The sequence below is a fragment of the Rosa chinensis genome, chromosome 5 (genome assembly GCF_002994745.2).
Source record: "Rosa chinensis cultivar Old Blush chromosome 5, RchiOBHm-V2, whole genome shotgun sequence".
Classification (NCBI taxonomy): domain Eukaryota; kingdom Viridiplantae; phylum Streptophyta; class Magnoliopsida; order Rosales; family Rosaceae; genus Rosa; species Rosa chinensis.
The window spans coordinates 81,811,152-81,826,801 of record NC_037092.1 but is presented as its reverse complement, the minus strand read 5'-3'; the positions used below and the strand labels follow the sequence as shown (position 1 = coordinate 81,826,801).

At 40.3% G+C, this 15,650-nt stretch overlaps 1 protein-coding gene and 1 pseudogene across 1 annotated transcript; both read left to right on the top strand.

Annotated features, from left to right (window-relative positions):
- On the top strand, positions 1–1,224 carry LOC112168111 (F-box/kelch-repeat protein At3g06240). Its single transcript, XM_024305233.2, has one exon. The coding sequence runs from the start codon at positions 1–3 to the stop codon at positions 1,222–1,224; it is 1,224 nt and encodes a 407-aa protein (XP_024161001.1).
- A 1,689-nt stretch (positions 1,225–2,913) lies between these two features.
- Positions 2,914–4,172, top strand: LOC112164234 (annotated as a pseudogene).
- Positions 4,173–15,650: the final 11,478 nt, after the last annotated feature.

The window sequence follows — 15,650 nt, the reverse complement described above, 5'->3', positions numbered from 1 at the left end:
ATGTCAATGTCAAAGATACAAGAGGAGAGCTTTGATCTCCATGAAGATGTTATAGTGAAGATTCTTTGCCGGTTGCCAGTCAAGTCCTTGATCCGGTTCACTTGTGTGTCGAAACGGTGGCGTTCTATTATCATTTCTGATCCTCAGTTTGGCAAGTCTCACCTTCAAGTAGCATCACAGCAGGGAACTCTCTGTCGAAAAGTCCTCATCTCCATCTACCCTACAATTAAAACCATTCCGGGTCAAATTCCCTATCCTTTTGAAGATGACATGCCTTGGTTACCCTCTCGATTTCAATCCTTAGAAGGTTATTCTTCAGTCAATAATCTCACCTTCCCATCGGAGGAGAAGAGCCAGCGAGTAATGGCCTCGTGCAATGGCCTTGTACTTCTAGGTGAATCCTATAATAAAAGTTCTTTTAAGAACTTGTCTGTCTGGAATCCATCAACTGGATTTTTTCGCAAAATACCGAGTCCAAGTTTTGGGTGTGAGATGACAAAATCAACAGAGAAGAAAAAGGACCCAAGCTTTTTATATTTATATTATGGTTTTGGTCAAGTGTCAGCCACTGACGACTACAAGCTTGTTTTCGTAAAAACTGCCCTCGGTGATTTTGATGATGTTCATGTCTTCTCACTCAGAGCCAACGTTTGGAAAGTTGTTATATCTCCCTTGTCATTGGCCGGCTGGAATGACGGACGGGGGACTCTTTCAAATGGAGCGATTCATTGGGTCAACTATACAAGAGATGGGAAAATAGACCCAACTATGGTTGCTTTTGATTTAGCAGAGGAGAAGTTCCGGCAAGTGCCATTTCCAGTTTTCGACCAAAGTGAAGATGGCATGGATGTGAGATTTCTAAAAGGTCAGGTTCTTTTAGGAGGATGCCTTGGCATATGGTCTCGGGATATTTTAGACCGTAGTGAAATTTGGGTGATGAGAGAGTATGGTGTGCCTGAATCTTGGGTTAAACTCAGTCAATTTAGTCGAGATGATTTACCAGATGGGTTCACTTCATGCAGGTGGGAACCTAGTTTCGTTACAGAAGGCGGTACAGTTATGATCAAACGGCTTGACAAGAAGGAGTTGGTCTGGATTGAATGCCGTCAAGAAGAGAATCCTCTCTGCAGTGCCCAATATAGAATTGAGGAGTTTCAGGAGTTTCCTGGGGTGATATTTGACGCGATTGTATATGATGAAACTTTAGTTTCACTACCTGAATGATTATGAAGCATGTGGCCTGAGGACTCGAGGCCTGAAAAACTGAGGAGCAGAACACAAGTGCATGGAGAGGGATTGCTTTTATGTGCACTTACTGATGATTGCTTTTATGTGCACTTACTGATGTTGGGTTTTTATGCTTTAACTATGTAATTTGGATTCGCCATCTTTGTTGTTGAATTGTTTTTCTGTGTGTTTACTTGAAATTGAGTTGCCGAAATTATAAAGTATGAAGCATTATTATTACTGTTAGTGATTGTCTATGGCTGCTTTTGTAGCCATATGATTCTTCTTGCTTATAATATATGTGATTTCAGGTCTCTCTACCCTAAACCTCTTTGAACCTTTTGGAACTAAACAGTCTGAACTTCTCAACAAAAATAATCATTCATTCTTGCTGGTTGATTCATGAACTACTCATAAAAGTTCAGTAAATATTAGTGCCACCAGATAAATTTGGACACCCAAGTTTCTCTTCTTCTTTTCCTAGCAAAATTTGATGAATAATAAGGTGGCCTTGTTACAGCATGTTGTGTTATGCTATCTTGATTCATTGATATAACCAGTGGTGAACTCAGAGTCAGTAACTTCCTGTAGTGGCAGTTGGCCTTCACCAAACTTTGTTTCAGTTTTTTGGGAAAAGTTAAATTTAAAGATGCCTTGGTTTCATTTCAACAAACTGCCCAAGTTGACGGTATCTCAAAGCAAGAAATCATATGTTTGCACATTTTCGATTTTATTATCCAACAATGCCAAAGATGTAGGGTAGCTGAATTTATAGTTAGCTAGTACTAGGACCTTATGTGGAAGTCTTATGCTCAAGTCACTCGAACCATTGTTGATGATAATGATGGGATAGCTGGGGCTAGGACCCTTTTTTTAGTAGTACATTGGCTACGTCTTTGCTGGTTTGTTTAGCTCCATTGGCCATTTTACATCGGAAATTTTATATACATGGTGGTGCAAGTCCACATATACTAATTATGCAATCTCAGCCGTCCATATTTGAGCCCGTTATTTATCACTCAAAACCGTCTAATCTCAGCGGTTCGTGTATTTACGTGTACTGAAAATTCTCTCATTTTACATGAGAAAAAAAGAAAGAGTAAAACCTCGAAAATTGAGTGGATGGTAGAAGGCTGATTGGCCGTTAGGAATGTGTAACTTTGGGGTAAGAATTGATTTACACCTAGCACACAAGTATCAAAGAAGCGAGTAGCAAACTACTAAAGCAACCACCTTTTATTCTGGAATTGAGGATACAGATTCAAAGACTCGAGCTTTCTCAAAGGAAACACATACCCATTCGAAACTGCGAGATGCTGAAACTCACCCTCAAACCCCAAAGTTGAGGATGCCTTGAACATGTTCGATGAAATGATTCACTCGCGTCCTCTGCCTTCCGTTGTCCGTTTCACTTAGATATTGGGTCAACTTGTCAAATCGAAACACTATTCAGCAGTAATCTCTTTGAATAGACAAATGCTTCTCTGTGGAATTGTTCCTGATCACTATACTCTAACCATGATCATTAATTGCTTTTGCCGTTTGAATCAAATGGGGTTCAGCTGATCTGTCTTGGCACAATTCTTCAAATTGGGTCTTCGACCAGACGTCTTCACCTTCAACACTCTCATCCACGGCTTTGTTCTCGACAATCAAGTGCCTGAGGCTGCACGAATTTTCACCAAAATGCTGCAGGGAGGTCATTCTAAGCCCAATGTGGTTACTTTCAACACTCTAACAAAGGGCTTTTGCATGAGAGGAAACAACAGATTACTTAGGAAGATGGAAGAAAGAGGCTGCGAGCCGGACATAGTTTCCTATAGTACCATCATTGACAGTCTTTGCAAGGATACACTAGTTGTAGATGCAATGAAGCTCTTCTCAGAAATGATCACTAGGGGTATTGCTCCAACCGTTGTAACTTACAACTCTTTGATTCACGGAGTCTGCAATATAGGCCACTGGAAAGAAGCTACAAAGCTGTTGAATGAAATGGTGAGTAAAGGTATCTTTCCAAATGTCGTCACCTTCAATGTCTTGGTTGATACGTTCTGTAAGGAAGGGATGGTTGTGGAAGCCAAAAGTGTGGTTCTAATGATGATTCAAAGACATTGAACCTACTGTGGTTACATACAGTTCGCTTATGGCCGGTTACTGTTTGCGAGGAGAAATGGACGAGGCAAAACAAGTCTTTGATCTGATGGTTTCCTAGGGCTCCATCGTTGATGTTCATAGTTGTAGCATATTGATAAACGGATATTGTAAGCAAAAAAGGATTGATGAGGCCAATAAGGTTTTTCAGAAAATGACTTGTATGGAGCTTGTTCCAGACACCATTACCTATAGTACTCTTATTGACGGTTTTTGCAAAGTGGGGAGGATACAAGATGCCCAAAAAGTTGTTCTCTGAGATGCAAGGTTGTGGCCAACTTCCAGATGTTCAAACTTATGCTGTTATACTTGATGGCCTATGTAACAACCAACAATTTTGTACAGCACTGGAATTGCTTAGAGAGATGGAAGGCAAGAAATTCGGACTAGATATTGTAATTTACACTATTATCATTGAAGGTTTGTGCAGAGCTGGGAAAATGGATTCTGCAATAGATGTTTTCTCTGGTTTGTCATCAAAAGGAGTACAGCCTGATGTGAGAACATACACTATAATGATTCAGGGACTTTGTAAAGGAGGCTTATTAAGTGAAGCAGAAGATTTGCTTAGAGGAATGGAAGAGAAAGGCTGTTCTCCTAATGGCTGGACCTATAACACAATTATCCAGGGGTTTATCAATAATAATGAGGCATCAAGGGCTATGGGACTTATTCAAGAAATGGTCGAGAGAGGTCACTCTGCAGATGCATCAACAATGGAATTGATAATTGATTCGTTGTCTAAGGATAGTGTAGATCCTGCCTTTTTGCCATTGTTGAAAAATAAGTTGTAAAGTTAATCTGAATATTTGAAACAGAATTTTCCCAGTACAACAAGAAAACTTGAAGCTGCTGCTCCTTTAGCATCCTTGGAGGTATCATGTATTTTATTATAATTGTGTTAAGAATTATGAATGTTAATTGTTAGTGCATGGTTTAAAAACACAATGTTATTTCCTGTTTGTATCCAATTTTAGCATTTTAATTTTGTCATCTCCTCATGTATATAAATTCCAACTATCAAAGTTTCATCACTTGAAACAGTACTATAAATTTGCGTGAAATGAATAGTGCAAGCTGCCAATTATATGGTGCAATACTCTAGGGCTATTTAGATTTCAATATTTGTATCTGTATAATCTATGTTTGTATGGATGTGTCTTGTGTGTCTGTGCTTCCGCTTCCCCAGTATGGCTTAAATACTTCGCAAACTCATGCCATCTTTCTCATAGAATGTGTTACTCATGCTCTGTAATTTTCTATTTCTCTGTATCTTCTTTCTTACCTGATTTGGTTAATTTATAGGCACGATGAATTTTACCTTGGCTTGTCTAGTTACATTGCAGATGTGAAGAAGACATATGTTTAACTATAGGCAATCTGACGGTGTGAGTATTCCTATTTTCTTGTGAATTTATCTCTAATTTCTTATGCCTTTAAGGCAGTAGTTTCTTCAAATTAAAGTGTAATTCTTGTTTGATTGTAGTTATGTGTCAGCAACTCTGATGTTTAACATAAGTTAAAAAAAAAAGGAACATCCACAAAGTTCTTTATTCAATAAAGACCTGTATTCCAACTTGAGCATTTCTGCTAACCCCTGATAGATTGTTAATCTTCATGAGGAAAGATATTGATTACTCTTACCTATTGCATAGTTCAGGAATCCTGATGAGTGCTTAATCTAAAGAATATTCTGTCGTGTTATATTATCTAGAGCATGTAAACATGTTACTTGATCATTGCTTTGATTATGAAGATTCCTGAGGTTGGTTGTCATGGAATTCTGTGAGTATTGTGGATACCAAGTCCAAGGTTCAGCTCAGACCATGGGACGATGATAGTCCTTTTCCCTCTAGATTTCAATCATTAGAAGATAATTTTTCGGTCAATGATCTCAGCTTCCCATCGGAGGAGAATACAAGTAATTGGTTTGTGCAATGGTCTGGTACTTCTGGGGGAATCCTATTACAATTATTATGAAAACTTGTCTATCTGGAACCAATCGACTGGATTTTTTTGCAAAGCATAGAGTCCAAGTTTTGGGTTTTGGATGACAAACTTGACTGATGGAGAAAACTAAGAACTTGGCTCTGTCATTGATGGTTTTGGTTATGTGTTGGCCACAGATGACAAACTCGACTGATGGAGAAAACCAATAATTGGGATATAGTTTTCATTACATAAGGTGGTATGGTTGTGATTGAACTATTTGACAAGAAGGAATTGGTGTGTCTGCAGCGACCGATATAGACACGCCACTGTATATGATGAAACTTTACTTTCTCTAGCTGAGTGAGTATGGTGCATCATTGGCATAAAGACTGAAGGCCTGAAAAACTAAGAAGCATAAATGAAGAGAGATTGCTATATGCATTCCAATGCTGGTTGCTATTTGAGCTTATTTAACGAGTATCAATCCTTTCATCTTGTTTTCCTCAATGTCTTTTCTGTGAGTTCATTTGTAACTGAGGAGCCAAAACTATCGAGTATGAAGCATTAAAACTGTATGTGCTTCTGCATTGACGACATTGTTTTATGATTGTTAGACATTCTAGCTTATTGCCTCCAATTATATCCAGAACACTTTAAACGGCAAAGATATATAGCATATGGATTTTTGTGGACAGTGTAAGTGTGTAACCTTGAATATTTTGGGTGCATTTTTTGCTCATACCACCTGAGAAATTGGTTTAATTATTGTAATTTGGATTCACCACCTTTGATGTTTTATCCTTCTATGAAATGTGTGTTCTGTATCGAGCATTATGTTTGTGGATACCTTTGTGTATGGATCCTTGTTCTTTGGGTATAGTGCAAGCAGAAATGAAGAGGGACTGCTATTTGCGTTCAACCATTTCTTAAGGATGTTCTGTCTCATTGCTTTGATTTTGAAGATTCCTGACTTGGGTTATCATGGAATTCTGTTAGTATTGCGGATACCAGGTCCAAGGTTCAGTTGAGACCATGGGACTATGATAGTCCTTTACCCTCTGGATTTCAATCATTATAAGATATTTTTTCGGTCAATGATCTCAGCTTCCCATCGGAGGTGAATACCAGTAATTGAGTCTTGCAATGGACCTCTGGTACTTCTGGGGGAATCCTATTACATTTATTATGAAAATTTGTCTATCTGGAACTCATCGACTGGATTTTTTCGCAAAATACCAAGTTCAAGTTTTGGGTTTGGTATGACAAACTCGATTGATGAAGAAAACCAAGACCTTGGCTCTGTACATGATGGTTTTGGTTGTCTATTGGCCACTGATGACAAACTTGACTGATGGAGAAAACCAATAATTGGGACATAATTTTCATTACATAAGGTGGTAGCTAGGGTTGTGATCAAACTGCTTGACAAGAAGAAATTGGTCTGGATTGAATGCTGTAAGGAAGAGAATCTGGTCTGCAACGGCCGATATAGATTCGCCACTGTATATGATGAAAATTTACTTTCTCTAGCTTAATGAGTATGGTGAATCATTGGCATAAAGACTCGAGGCCTGAAAAAACTAAGAAGCAAAAATGAAGAGAGATTGCTATTTGCATTCCAATGCTGGTTGCTATTTGAGCTTATTTAATCGAGTTTCAATCCTTTCATCTTGTTTTCCTCAATGTCTTTTCTGTGAGTTTATTTCTAATTGAGGAGCCAAAACTATCAAGTATGAAGCATTAAAACTGTATGTGCTTCTGTGCATTGAAGACATTGTTTTATGATTGTTTTTTTTTTTGGAAATTAATGAAACTTCATTAATAAATACCATTGAGTAAGCTCAATGGAATGAGCCCAAAACAAAGCCCAAGTACAAATAAACCAAATAAGGAAAATTACAAACTCAACCATAATCCACATGGACAGGCAACAGAGTGTAACCCTAAAAAATTAAAATACATCAACTCCAAACACAAACACAGCCGCCGCCGCCTAAACGCTTCCGCACAGCAGCCATTGCAGTCGCCACAAGAAGCCAAGAGGATGCGAGAAGTGCTGAATCGAAGTGATGAGTACCGAATAGCCGTTGCCAGAACATACCCAAAAAGCAAATCCAGTCAAAACCAACATAAAGGGGGATGAGAGAAAGGAACCAATACCACACACTGACTCGCGCATCTCCACCAGAGAGACTCAAACCGGGAGGGGGAGAAAGCCACCGAGAAGAAAACCAGCGGATAATGGGGGGTGGAACACCCATGCGTGAGCACCCATAATCCAATCGGTAAGTGATTATCACTTTGGAGCAGTAGCCACGAAATCCTTCATGGAGAAGGTCATTGGTAGCAGCAGGGGAGTTGGTGTGAGGTGATGGGTGAGGGGAATCATGGAGGTTTTTGGATCTGAAAATTTTTTGGGTTGATCGGCAAAGAAGGGAGGAACAAAGTCCTCTAGTGCTGGACATAAGCCAGAAAAAGGAGGAACAAAGTCCTCAAGAGCTGGACATAAACCTGAAAATCACCACAAAATGGGTGTAGTTCACCACAGGGGAGAGAGAGAAGCAAGAGAAAATGATGAAAGAAAGAGGAACTGAGAAAAAGAGAAGCCAGAACACTAGAGGCCGCCCCCAACTGTCAAGCCAACAATCTAGATCCAAAGGGATCAAGATCAGGGTAAGAAAGAAGGGGGAGGGAGATGGGTTTTTCTCAGATCTGTTGCCTCAAACTATATCCAGAATGCTTTATACGGCAAAGATATATATCATATGGATTTTTGTTGACAGTGTAACCTTGAATATTTTGGGTGCATTTTTTGCTCATACCACCTGAGATATTGGTTTAACTATTATAATTTGGGTTCACCACTTTTGATGTTTTATTTTTCTATGAAATGTGTTTTCTATATGGAGCATTATGTTTGCGGATGCCTTTGTGTATGGACCATTGTTCTTTGTGCATGTGCAAGCAGAAATGAAGAGGGACTGGTATATGCATTCAACCATTTCTGTGTGTATTGTTTGTAAATTGTAATTGAGCGGCCGGAACCGTGTGGCGTATAAAACTCTCTGAAGTCTAGCCGATGCAAGATGCATGCACATTTTCCCTTTAAATTGCCGTTGGTAAGAGTGTTGTGTGTTGTAGGAGGATGGAATTGTGTGTTATCATTGATAATAGGAGCCCTTTAAATAGGGAGTTACAAGGTACCCAAAAAGGTAATAGAATCTGATTACAATTGAATACCTAGAACACATTCCTATTACAATTCTAAACCCTAGTTTGTAGAGGCACACATAATGTCGACATCCTTCAACACTCCCCCTTGTGCCGCTCAAACTTGGTGATGACGCTTTGATTGTTGCCTCGTTAAAAACCTTGCCAGGTAACAAAAACCCTGTGGGACAAAAATAACCCTGGTCGAAAGACAAAAAGAGCACAACACGTCCTTCACTCTTCGAGATCGAACATGTAGACATCATGCCTCCCCCTGATGTCAATATCTCCCCCTGATTGCTACAATCATGGGAGTTCGGATAACTTTCTCAATCCGATGCTCTTCACATGTTTCTCGAAGGTGGATTTGGTAACGACTTAGTAAATAAGTCTGCTACATTATCCTCTTATCGGATTTGGTTCACTTCAGTATTTAGAAGTGCTTGTTGTCATTTCGATGGAGGGGAGGAGGATCACGGAAGGTGGCATTTTGCCTTGTGGGATCCGATCCCACACTTCCGTCATCTCTTTTCTCTGTAGGGATAGAACAAGCCCATATCAATCGTACCTCTCAAATATCGAAAGATTGTCTTTATACCAATCTAATGGAGCTGCGTTGGTGCGGGGCTATATCTAGCTAACAAGTTCATAATAATTGAGGTGTCCGGTCTTGTATTGTGCTAAGTACAATAATGCGCTTATTGTACATAAGTAAGCACTTCTGCTATTAACACGTCTTCGTCATCATCCCTGGGACGAAACGGATCCCTTTTAGGGCCAAGACTACGGACGACCATTGTGCATATTTGACTTTATCAAAAATGCCTCTTGACACGGTATACAAGTTCTGAATTTAGACAAAACCGTGTTCTCCCAAGGTCATTCCTCTCAAACTCGGATTTCAGGTGTTCAGCGGTTTCCCTTAACTCTCAAGGGTTCCAATTATGTTTATCAACATAAACCGCGACAATTGCAAATCCGGAACTTGTCATGGAAACGCGTGGGCATAGTTCATCATATCCCTTCCCAATCAAGTAGTCATTTTAGTGAGCATTTCAACCTTGTTGCAAATACGCTCTGTGGTCTAGAGCCACTTGACTTAGGTAAATAAAGTCCACAAGAACCTTCATTATATTCCGTATAAAGATCCCCATAGAGATACGTAGTGACCACATTCGTAAGCTACATGTTCAGTTATTTGGAAACTACCAAACTGACAAGGTAGTGGAGTGCAATGACATCCATTACAAGAAAATATGTCTTCTCGTAGTCGATTCCAGGGCGTTGTGAGAAACCTTGCGCCATAAGGCGAGATTGCCATCTCTTTTTCTCATCACGCTATCTAACAAAGACCTATTAATGTCAATAGGTTTTATGTTAGGAGGTGTTGGCATCTCAGGCCCGAAATCCTTCCTCTTAATTAGTGAATCCAATTCAACCTGGATCGCATCTTTCCATTTAGGCCAAGTTTCTCTACGTTGGCATTCTTCAACAGAGTAAGGTTCGATGTCATTGGTCTCAATAATTCCACGTCCTCATGTACACTAGTGTAGTTCGTAGAGATCTCTATATTCTTAGGAATTGGTTCTAACATTGAGGCGTCCCCCAACGATGTCTCTTGGACATAACCACAATCCAAAATATTCTCATGAGACGGATTTTGAGTATCAATGATCAATGGATCAAGTTGTGCCAAACTCGCTCTCTTCTTAGGGCGAGAATCCATCGAACCTATGGGTCTCCTACTCTCTCTAGTGGAACCCATGGCCTATGACGCCATTATGCCACCTTTGTGGCGTCACCATACTACCATCCATGGTAGTGGTGTAGTACCCATATTCTCTGGGTGGCACCATGTCCTCTTGTGGGGACATCAATCCTTGCAGGCATGTTTGCAGCAGGTATATATGATCTCGTCACTTTTAGGGGATCAAGATGAGACATAGTGGGGACAGACCACGACAATTCCTGTTGTTCCTGTTGAACATTGACGTTCTAATCTCCCCCTAACGACGGGAAGACTATCTCATCAAAATGACAATTCGCAAATCCAGCGAAATAGAGATCGCCTGTCAAGGGTTCTACATAGCGGACTTATAGTTGGAGACTCATGTCCAACAAATATATATATGCATTCGTTGCAATGACTCATGTTGATGCGCTGTGGCGGCGCAATTGGCACATGAACCGCACACTCAAATATGCATAAATACGAGTTATTAGACTCGAACCCAGTCACTAGCTGTAACGCAAATAAAAGTTGAGTGGCTGCTATGAGTCATAGACGAATTAGCATAGCTGCATGCGATATTGCATAACCCAAGCGGAAATATTGGTGCGCATTACCAATGTCCGGGCTACCATCGTAGTCATTTAATGGTGGCTTTTCCGCGAGACCAATTGGATGTGTACATGGGAATATGATACTTGATATCAATACCCAATGATATACAATAGTCATCGAAAATTGTCGATGTAAACTCTCTAGCATTATCAAGTCAAATTGACTGAATGGGATGATCTAGGTAGTGAGCTCGTAGCCATATGTTATGTGCTAGGAGTGTAGTATAAGCAGCATTACGAGTGGATAATGGCACAACACGTGACCAACGTGTTTGCGTATCAACCAAGACCATAAAACATCTATATGGTCCGCAAGTTAGTTGAGCAAATCCATAGAATTTCCTTAGATTCTTTGTAAGAATGGAATTATTTCCTCAATCTCCTTTGCATAGGATGGTCTCAATCCTAAATAACAGGCTTTACAGAACGAAACATGGGCTTTATAATCAACCAATGAAGATTTTGGTTAAGCCATAATGTCACAATAGACTTGAGAAGTAGAGAGAGGAGTTTATGGCGTCAATGCCATGTATTTGCCGCAGGGGGTAGGCGGCGCCAGCCATGTATGGCCTGTCTTTGCACAATCATGGCGCCATGAGGCGCATGTGCAGCTCCTCGAACCAATTCTTGGTTCTTACTTTTCTTCGTTCTGAAAATGGATGTCCGTGTAAAGTCTTTAATACACGGATCATCATGTCAAAGCCTATATGTGTCAAAATCTCATAAGTCATCTCTCATGATATGGTTGGATTCAATAACTCAAATAGTGGTTGCATACAACCCACTAGAGCGACACATAAGTTTCTCTAATACTCGTTTATGTCCGTAGTCATTAGAGGTGATGCAAAGGAACTCTGTCCATTCTCATAATATGTTTCCACATGAAAACCATTGGCTCTTATATAATAAAGTTCGAATTAAGGTATGTCCAAGACATTAAAAAGAATTGACACTTTATTAATAGCCAATGATTACATCAAAGTTTCCAAAATCTAATCCAAAATAAATCAAAGTAAGACACATTGTAGTCACTCTATCCGTTTGGTAACTCCAATCAAATATGACCAGGAAAGTAGAGAGAGATGTTGGTGGAGCAAGGCTCTCTTAAGTACCAATAATCTCAATGACTTTCCTAGACATCACATTTTATTGGGTCCGCCACATAAGAAAGAGTTAATACAATTGTCATTTATTGACTAAGGCAAATTGCCATTACAAAAGTTCTTGGAAAAACAAAAGGACTAATCTAATCCCTGTGCAATTCATCTTCAGCTTTGAAGTCCTCTATGGTGAGATTGACATCTCCACCATCTTCTTCTTCTTCTGCAAGGTACACTTCTTGCTCTCTCAGGTCCCTATATGCCCTATATCTTGAAGCTAGTTCCTCGCTTGCCTTGCATTGCTTGAACCAATGCTCAATTGATCCACATCGATGACACTCATCATTATGGTTGCCTCCCTTTAATTGAGGTGCATGTTGTGCACGTTGCGGGCGTTCCCTAGGAGGGTTGGTGCCACCACCACGACCCATTGAGCCACCATTACGGCTAGGGAGACCACGACCCCCTCTCCCACGTGTGGCATTACCACCACGTGTATCCACACCAAACTTGCGGTTTCATTCCTGGTTAGGGCGGTTATATGGGCCCATACGTCCCTCATGTCCCCCATTCTTAGGGTACCGCTCCTTGCGCCCTCCTTTGGGTGCATTATAATTCGCCTCATGAACGCTCTTAGTTCCAATGGGCCTTGAATTATAATTCCTCACGAGTATGTTATCATGTTTCTCAGCTACAGATATGATATTGATAAGCTGATGAAATCTCGTGATCCGTCCAGCATTGACTTCAGTACGGTATTGCTTTGATACCACAATGGCTGAAACGGGGAAGGTGGAGAGAGTTTTCTCAATTAGCTCTTGCTCTGTGACAGGTTGTCCGCATAATCTCAACATGGATTGTAAGTGAAGAGCCTCTGAATTATATTCAGCAACAGACTTGAAGTCAGCAAAGCGCAGATTGTTCCATTGAACCTTCAAGTCAGGGAGGAGGGAATCTTGGACATTGCCAAAGCGCTCTTCTAGCGCTACTCATAGCTCTCTTGCATCCTTGATCGACATATACTCCAATCTGAGTGCCTTGTCCATATGACGTCGCATCAAGATAACTGCTTGAGCATGCTTTGTAGATGTTCGGTTGAACATAAGATCCGGGTTAGGTGCCTGGATTATGGGTAATATTCCCTTGGAAGTGAGATGATTCTCAACATCGGTTACCCAACTGTGGTAATCCGAGCCTGTTGAGTCAAGCATGGGAAAGTCGAGTCTAGGTTCATTCGACATCCTGAAAATAAGAAGAGAAGATATATTAGTTTCGGAGTTAAACTTCCACGAAAACTAAAACAATAAGATTTCCGAGCTATGCTACCAAGAAATCAATTTCCAAGAATCTCTTTTGGATTAGACCAAACAATGATGTTTTAATTTGGTCACAATTTGATGCTTACGGACGCTCTTAGTCCAAGCATTGTGAACGCTCTTAGTTCACACGAACACTCTTAGTTCGTTTAATTATGAACACTCTTAGTTCGTTAAGCGTGAATCCCCACAATTCCGCTTTGTTAAATATCAAAATCATTTGGCAACATATATTCCAATATTTGCAGAAAATTAAAAGGAATTTAAATACAAGAAAGCAGCAACCTTAATTATAAAAACTTACGTGATTGTTCTTGGCTTGAAGACACTCGCGTGTTGATGCAGGCGTGTAGCTAAATTAGGATTGCTGGAATTTAGTCGGAAATTGGCAGTTGGTGTCTGCCCTTTTTTTTCTTCTTCCTCCCTTTTTTTTTTCCTTTTTTTTCTGGGCCGGTCGGGTCCTTTCCTTTTCTTCTGTTTTTTTCGGTCTTCTTCTTCTTCGTTTCTTCCCTTTGTTCTTCTTTGTTCGGTGCTACGCTGGCTGTGCAGCAGGAAGTTGCAGAGCGGAGCTTTCGGAGGGGGCACGATCGACTGGGCTGCTGCTGGCGGTGTAAATCGGAGGCGGTGTTGCTAGTGGGTTGCTGCTGCAGTTTCGCCGGTGGTATGGGTGCAGGGAAGCAGCGCGGTGTGCGGATTGCAGGCGTCTGGGCGCGGGGGCGCTGGGGAGGAGGCCGGCTGGGCTGGGCTGGGCTGCTGGGTTTGCAGGTTCGGCTGGTGAGGTGAGATGAGGTGAGGCTGAGGCTGAGGTTGGCCGGTGAGGCTGAGGCAGGCCGGAATGAAGATTTTTTTTGTTTTTTTTTTTTGTTTTGGGTTGGCGGTAGAGAAGAAAAAGGTTTTTCTTCTTCTAGGGTTTTTTCTTTTTCTGAAGCTAGGGTTAGAACTCGTGCTGATAATGTGTTGTAGGAGGATGGAATTGTGTGTTATCATTGATAATAGGAGCCCTTTAAATAGGGAGTTACAAGGTACCCAAAAAGGTAATAGAATCTGATTACAATTGAATACCTAGAACACATTCCTATTACAATTCTAAACCCTAGTTTGTAGAGGCACACATAATGTCGACATCCTTCAACATTGTGTGTATTATGCTTGTTTTGCATCCCAAACTTGGTCTGACACTCTGCATTGATATTACCCTTCAACTTAGCTTGTTCAACTTGTTTTGATATTTGTTCTTTAATCATATTGTTTTATACTTCATATACATCCGTATTCCTTATGTAATGAATGACTTTCATAACAAGCATGTCAGTGTTTCATTCTTGACTGTGATAATTCATTTTCTAACAGCTTTACCATTTTACTCTTCCTCCTTACAGAAAGTGGTACAGTTGTGATCAGCTTGAAGGACTTAAAGCAAATGATCAGGAGTGAATGTCGTGAAGCACAGAAGCAGCTTGTCAGTGGTAGATATAAGCTTGAGAAGGTGCTGTGGTATGAGCTTTTCTTGACTCGACTCTATATGAGGTAACTCTATTCTCGCTACCTGAATGATCGTGGTGCAACAATATCTGCACTGGAGACTCAATATGAAAAAGGAAGAATTGTTGCTATGTCCCTATAACCCAATAATGGCACATTGCTGGGTTACTATCATGGCAAGCATATGCATTCTATTTTGTTTCGAGTAACTTTGGTATCAAACCCTTCTATTTGGTTTATAATTGTTTATCATCTGTAAGCCAGTCTGGACTTGTTTCTAGCTAGTTTAAAACTTTAAATGTTGGTGTTATTATATATGATCCTTTTGTAACGTAGTAAGTAGTCCTTTTATTTCTCCATTCATTCTCTCCTAGCTGCTCCAATTGTTGTTGACGAAATCATCACTTCGTATGACCCGTCCAAACCCCAAAGCCGTTTCTCCCTATAAACCCAAAAGCTCCTCCATTTCCTTTCCGATCTTCATAAATCTAAATTCCATCGCTACATTCCTTACTTTCCGGCCACCACATCCCGCTGGACCAGCCTCTTTCCCGGTAAGTTTTCTTGATAAATTCAATTATTATGTATCCGTAAAACACTGATTAAAGAAATCCACACAAATGAAAATACTCATGAAAATATATCTCTACTGCATGCAGATTACAGAGAGTGAAGTTAATCAGTTCAATTATTTGTCGTGTTTGGGTCTAAGTCATGGGAGTCAAAAGTCTCAAAATTCTACAAAACGTTAGCTCATAATCTCAAAACATTTGATTGGATTCTTGTTGTGATCTTTGGCAGTTTATAGCTTTTGCAGAAGTCTTGATACTTTCTTGGTTGCAGCAGTTTCTTCTTCTTCTTCTTTTTTGTTTAATTGCGTCCGGGAATC

What these genes read in the sequence shown, in the direction of transcription:
- LOC112168111 (XM_024305233.2), top strand. Translation starts at nt 1, where the DNA reads ATGTCAATGTCAAAGATACAAGAGGAGAGCTTTGATCTCCATGAAGAT.